General features: G+C 41.9%; 1 protein-coding gene across 1 annotated transcript; it reads left to right on the top strand.

Annotated features, from left to right (window-relative positions):
* The first annotated feature begins 622 nt into the window (after positions 1–622).
* Positions 623–2,176, top strand: LOC144365131 (sperm motility kinase 2B-like). Its single transcript, XM_078015942.1, has one exon. The coding sequence runs from the start codon at positions 623–625 to the stop codon at positions 2,174–2,176; it is 1,554 nt and encodes a 517-aa protein (XP_077872068.1).
* Positions 2,177–7,107: the final 4,931 nt, after the last annotated feature.

The following is a 7,107-nucleotide window of genomic DNA, read 5'->3' as shown; positions in this document are numbered from 1 at the left end:
GGAGCCAAGTGCTACTCTACTTTGACACCAATGATTTGGAAGAAAAAGAAATTGGATACCTTGAATGTGGATATGATAAGGTCTTCAGAAGCCCAGAATTATTAGAAATGTTTAGAATTGAAATGACAAGTCCTTTTAACTTGTAAACAAATATCAGTCTCCATAACTAATGGAAGCAAAAAAAAAAAAAAAAATGGAGTCCACTTGTATTCTTGTTGTGACATGGAAATAGTTCTGAGGCCCCAAAGGGAGATGACCACTGAGGGTTTAGGCCAGGCATGATTGGTCCTTTTCTTGCTCTGACCTCACAAGGAGCCATTGTGAGGAATCTTCAAACAGCGGGTATATAAGAAAGTGGCCAGGGCTGGGTTTTTGTCCACAAGTACAGGAAGCTCTTGGTGGTGACCTGTCGGACTCCCAGATAGTTAGTGCTTTTGGTGGTTGGTGGTTGGTATTCGGTGGTTGGTGGTTGGTGGTTGGTGGTTGGTGCTGTGGTCTTTGGCTTTTGGTTTTTTGATTTGGGTTTGTTGTTTTGCTTTGTTTTGGTTTTTGGTTTTGCTTTGTTGTTTTGGCTTGTTATTTTTTTTTAAGGTAGCATCCTTAGTTGGTGTTCCTGCTTAGGATGTTTAGCCAGAGTAGTGAGAGTAGTGAGAGTAGAGTAGCAGCACTGCAGGTGCCAGGCTCCTGCAGCGTGGCAGCCTTCATGGAGCACTATGAGTTCCTGAAGGTCATCGGGCGTGGTGGGTATGGCCAGGTGAGCCTAGCCCTCCATCGCCTCTCAGGGGCACAGGTGGCAGTGAAAGCCCTGGCACTGGAAGTGGAGAACATTCCGGCCTTCAACGAGCCCAAGATCATGATGAGTCTGGAGCACCCCAACGTGGTCCAGCTGTTTCACGTGATTGGCACCGAGAGCACCATCTACATGGTGATGGAGCACGTAGGTGGGGGACGACTGCTTGATCACATCACACGTGGCATGCAGGTGGAGGAGGTCCGGAGGGTTTTCAGGCAGATCGTGGGTGCCGTGGGCTACCTCCATGACAAGGGCATCGTGCACCGAGACCTCAAGCCAGAGAACATCATGCTGGATACCAGAGGCCAAGTCAAGCTGATCGACTTTGGTGCCGCCACGTGGTTCAGCGCTGGGGAGAAGCTGAGGCGGGTCTGGGGCACACTCCCATACCTTGCCCCTGAAGGTGTCTTGCGGCAAGAGTATGAGGGACCCCCGATGGACGTCTGGAGCCTGGGGGTCATCTTGTATTTTATGTTGACACGGAGCCTCCCATTTGACTCCACCTCCTCTGAGGACCTGCTGACGCGGATCACTCACGCCAGGTACCAGGTCCCTGACTCAGTGCCTGTGGGAGCCCGAAGGCTCATCCACAGCATACTGACCGTGAAGCCCCCGAAGCGGCCCACAGTCAAGCAAATCTCTCGGCACCCATGGCTGAAGCAGGGTGGGGAGCGTGTACCCCAACAGTGTAGTGAGGCTCTTCCCAAACACCCAGACCCCCAAATAATGGCGCTCCTGGTTGACCATGGTCTCGATCCATACCAAACCTGGCTATCTCTGGCCAAGAGAAAGTTTGATGCGGGGATGGCCAACTACTTGATTCTGCAGCACCAGAAGAGCCAGGGGGGAGAGCGCATGTACCCAGCGAAGCCTGTGCCTCGCAGGCTTCGGCTTTCCTCTTGTCCTGCCGGCCTTTCCCAGGGCCCTGTGCTCCCCACGAGGAGCACGAGTGAGCCTGCCCTTGGAGCCTTGCCCTTGCCCCATAAGCACCAGCTGCCTGAGGAAGCCAAACAGCCAGGGCAGGTGGGCATCAGAAGGGCCAGCCTGCCTGCTCCTCCTCTGGACTTGCAGCCTGCTGAGGCCCCGCCTCCTGACGAAGCCTCCCAGTCCAGCTCGCTCTCCTACTTGCCCAACCGCTGGAAGCGCCTGGTCAGGTTAGTAGAGACAGTCCGCAGCAGTTCCGCCCAAGATGTATCCCCAGAGCAACCCCGAGAACCCAGGAAGAGCTGGACCAGGAGGATCGCTAACTGTGTCCAAAGACTGTGCTGTTGCATGCCACGTGTCCGTGTCCGCAATAGAGTGTTTCCAAGGGTTCGCAGGAAAAGTGAGCCAGAGCCGGATCAGGAGACCTTTTCTGGCTCCGAGTTCGAACTGGAGAGCTGAGCCACACAGGACCAGTGGCCAGCCTGCGATTCCTCTGCCCCCACCTGCCGAAGACACCAGACACTCTTCTGCCTGGGACACTTCACCCTGCCCTGCCCCCTTTCCCTTCTCCCGTTCTTCGGACATGTTTCTTGATACATTGATTTTTGGACAAATTGTATAATAAAATTTTTATTGCGAAATTTTTGAAAAATGCTCTGATTCAAATGAGGGTCTGCTCTCCAAGAAAAGAGGGTCCTCAGGGTGGGTCAGGTCCCACCAGCCATCATCTCCCAGGCCTGGACCACTGTGCCTCCCTCTACAGTGTAGACTCCCTTGCCCTTAGAATAGATGAGGACTCACTTGTCTTGAGCCAGTGTAGAACATTCACTTGCTTTCACCTAGTACAGACTGGCTTCTGTTGATCCAGTGTGCATGGAGTCTCTCCCATTGAGCCATTGTAGACATGACCTTTAGCTGGTGACCATGGTGACGAGGAATACCTCCAAGAAGGCATGGAAGACCTCAGTGTTCCAGGGCATCTTCATGATACTGTGTGTAGGGAAGGTAGGGAAGGAAGAGTTGGCCAGTACAGCAGTGGCTGGGTGCCTCAGAACCTGCCATGCAGCCGCCTCACTCAAAATTGTCATGACTGTTGCTATGGGACAGAGTACTCAGGATTTCAGGACTGGAGGGTCAGTTCATCCTATGGATGCAATTATCCATTAAGGCAAGGTGCACCCACAAGGATTTACTTACCTTTGGATTCTATTCCTAGGCTTGTCAAAGGTGACAGCCTGGGTACCTTGTTTCTCTGACATGTCCATTGGTCTGGCACCAGGAGCTACACTGACACCAGCTTCCGGCTCTTGCCCTTTGTGGTCAGAAATGTATACTATGTGAAACTGTCATCTTTGTGTAGTGGTCTGTAACCAAGAGGTCTGTCACCTCCTTGGTTACATTTCTAATTTTTATAATTTTTTTGAAGTTATGGAACATCTTTGCAGCAGATTCATTATTGGAGTAAAGGAAATTGACTCTTCTACGTGTGTTGATCTTCTATCCTGCTAATTTGGTAATATCTTTCTCTTACCTAATTAGTTTGGATACAGTTAATGGTCTATGTTGAATCATAGTGGTGAGGGGAGAATGGACATGTTTTCCTTATTCTTGGTTTTAGAGCAAATGTTTTCAGTTTTTCTCCATTCAGAATGATCTTGGCCCTTGGTTTGTCATATACAGACTTTAAGATGTCGAGGGAAGTTCCTTCTGTCCTTAGTTTCTCTTGTTATAAAAATGAATGGGTAGTGGCCTTTGGCAAATGCATCTTCATATCTATCAATGTAATCCTGTGATTCTTGTTCTGAATTCTAATTATGTGGTTTGTTACATTGATTTCTGCATGTCTTCAACTGATTAATTTTCTTCTCTGTGACCTTGATGTGTGACATTATTAGATTATTTTTTTCTCTATGACCTTGAGTTGTAACATTAGTTAGCTCTATGGTATTTTTGGTATATTATATATTTTTTAAAAAAAGTTAACAAAAATCTATGACAGTGTGAAGAGAACTTAAATTTTTAGCAATGGGTTTCTATATTTTTTAAAAACATTATATAAGTTGTCTTCACTCTGTCACATAGATTTTTGTTATATCTCTATTCTGATTTCTTTCTAAGGTTTCTTTTCTACAATTCATTTCTCTTGTGAATGTGTAGCATTTAATGTTGAATTGTAGGTGCTGGAATTCCTTTATTATTCCTTTATTATATTTCATCCATTATTAACTATGCAAGGAGGACTCTGTCTTTATTTGTGTTTCCTAACATTGACTATTCATATTAGGAACTTCCCTAAACATCTTAAAGCCTATATATGACAAACCAAAGGCCAACATTATTCTGAACAGAGAAAAACTGATAACATTTCCTCTAAAACAGATGTGATTACAAAGTGAATTGCTTTGTCAATGAATGAAATATTTTATTGATGTCTTTAAGATCCATTTAATTCATTGTTTTTGAAATATTTTTAGTTCTAAATAATCTTTATGTCTAGATGACATATATAATGGTTAGAGAGTTTTGTTTAAATCCCCCAGTAATTTTGTATTTTGATCTTTTTCCTTCTTTATATTGATAAGAGTTTGCTTTCTGTATGCAGAAGCACAGTTGTTTGGAGCATAAATATTTATTATCAGTATATCTTGTTGCTGGATTTTCCCCTCGCCGGTTTGAAGAAATCTTCTTTGTCTCCTTTAATTAATTTTGACTTGAAGTCTACTTTGACATTAGAGGAGCTACCCCTGCTTCCTTGCTTTTTCCATTTTCATGCATATCTCTGTCTCTTAAGGTGAGTGTTTTGTAGGCAACATGTTGCTTTGTATTGTTTTTTTTTAATGCAAACTGCTAATATGAGTTTTGCTTTCATTATTATTATAGAAAGATGATTTTTATTTCCTGCCATTTCAATTTATTTCTAATGCTAAATTCAAACTTGGTTATCCTTTAATGGGACTATTCTATTGTATTCATCTCTCTTATTTTTATGTATTTTCTCTGCATGAAATATTCCATCAAGGACATTTGGCAGTGCAGACTACCTGGTTACAAATTATTTTGGTTTCTGCTTATTGTGAAGGATCTAATCCTGTTTGGAAGCTGTTTTATTCCAAGACTTAGCATGTATCTTTCCATGCTCTCCTATCTTTTAGTGTCTATGTTGAGATATCAGTTGAAATCCAAATGGGTTTACCTCTGAATGTGACCTGATGTATTTTTTTGTGTGGCATTTTCTATTAGGCACTTTTCTATATATTTTTCTATTAGGCATTTTCATTATAATGTATCTTGGAGAGAATGATTTTTGCTCGCGCCTATTTGAAATTCTATATGCGTCTTGAGTGTGGATTTCATCTTGTTCCTATGATTTAAAAATTTTTCTCATACTCATTGAGAAGATTGTGTATTTCTTTAGTTCACATTTCAGGAGTCTTCAACCACAATGATTCTTAAGTTTGTTACCTGCAAACTGTCTCTGATTTCTGGAACATTCTGCCAATGGTCTCTTTGCATCTTTATTTTGACTCTATTTTCAAAATTATGTACTTTTTTGTTTAGACCACACTGAAAATCTATTTTCAAAGTGGTTTAATCTATTGGTAACATTTTGCAACTGAATTCTAAATCCAGTTGTTTATTTAGTTTAAATTATCCAATTGAAAAGAATTAAAACTATACTTGTTGTGTTCTTTCATCACAAAGGACTCAAACAAAAAATAGTAAAACTTTGGAAAATAAGCACACTTCCATGTAACCTATGGATCAAGGAAGTCTAAAGGTGGACTAAGTGAAAGATCATTGGGTCATTAGGCAGGAGGAATTTACAAGAGCATACCCGTCAAGGATATGTACTTCAGGACAAGCCCACAAAGTTGTATGATTGCATGGATTGATGTGGAAATATCACATGACAAAATTCAATACCAATGGAAAAAATTCTGAGAAAAGTAGGATTAGAGAGTGTTATGGGTTAAATTATGCCTTCCAAAGCAATTGTTGAGGTTCTAATCCCACACCTACCAATCACGGCTCCCCTTAACAAATGACTGAATTATGATGTAACTACCAAAGATGGTGTCATAAAGGAGTAGGTCAAGCTCTTGGTTCTGTATGACAGAGCGGGCAGGCTGCTCATTCAAGGGCACTTTTGACCATATTTTTTATGACAGCAGAGCACATTACAATTTTTATTACATATATAGAGCACAATTTTTCATATATCTCCTTGTTTACAAAGTATATTCACGCCAATTCCTGTCTTCATGTATTTTGGATAGTAATGCTTACCACATTCCACAATTATTAATTACCTTATGGTTACCTCATAGCCCCCCCCTTCCCCTCCTACACCCTCTGCCCTATCTAGAGTTCATCATGTCTCCCATGCTCCCGATTGTTATAACGAGGGAAAGCTGAGTAACACAGTACCTCCATATTTTTTAAAGTCCTTTGCTTCCTAACTTGGTAAGAACATTTTTCATGTGTTGAATAATGATCTATATTGATCTTTAAAATTCTTAATGTCCAATTTCCCTTTTGATCTCTATGTCTTTAGCTATATGTTATATACTAAGGATATAGAAATTTGATTCATTTACATTTATGCAGGAGGACTGGATATCCTATTTCATCAATATAATTGAGAGATCCGATTTTAAAATTGACAACAACAAAGCATCAGGAGAATGCTTCCTCAAATCCTGACTAATGGTAGGAGTGTGTGCCTTGGTACTCACTAATCAATCCAGTAGGTAAATATAATTGCACTTTTTTCATTTGTCCATTAGTTATGCAATTCATCAGCCATTTTTTTTCCTAAATGAGAGAGCTCAAACTTTCTGAAGTTTCTTTCCCTTTTCTTCCTTGAGTTGTCCAGACATGGTATGCACTTACTTGCTCTTCATTGAGGGCTTCCAGTCATATTTTCAATAGCAAAGTGAAGCAAGAGAACTGGAATGTTTCTTCAGAACCACTGGCATTTCTTAATCATGTTGTCACAACAATAATTTTAAACATCAATCCACTATAACTTAGCAATACTTGCCCAGTTCAGATGATGCAGAGATTATTTTGGATCCTACTGAGATCCAAGATTTTGGCTTATTTATTGGATCTCATTTCCCAAAGTACGGCCACATGCCAGGCAGATGGAGCTGCAGAAGGCTGCAAATTTGGTTTCATGCCTGGGTCAAGACAAGCCCTCCTGATATGGTTTATGTTAGACCCAGATCACAAGGCCAGGTGTTCTCTACTATTGTGGTGAATTCATTCCTTTTCGGAGACTTTTCATGCTAGAAAATTTGCTGTGACCTTATTAGTTCATTCCCACTGTTTCTCTAAGTTTGCAAACATGGGGTGAAAGGCACTGGATATTGTGATCTTTCCCTTTC

The sequence above is a fragment of the Ictidomys tridecemlineatus genome, chromosome 6 (assembly GCF_052094955.1).
Source record: "Ictidomys tridecemlineatus isolate mIctTri1 chromosome 6, mIctTri1.hap1, whole genome shotgun sequence".
NCBI classification, from domain to species: Eukaryota; Metazoa; Chordata; class Mammalia; order Rodentia; family Sciuridae; genus Ictidomys; species Ictidomys tridecemlineatus.
This window is presented reverse-complemented; position numbering and strand designations above follow the sequence as displayed.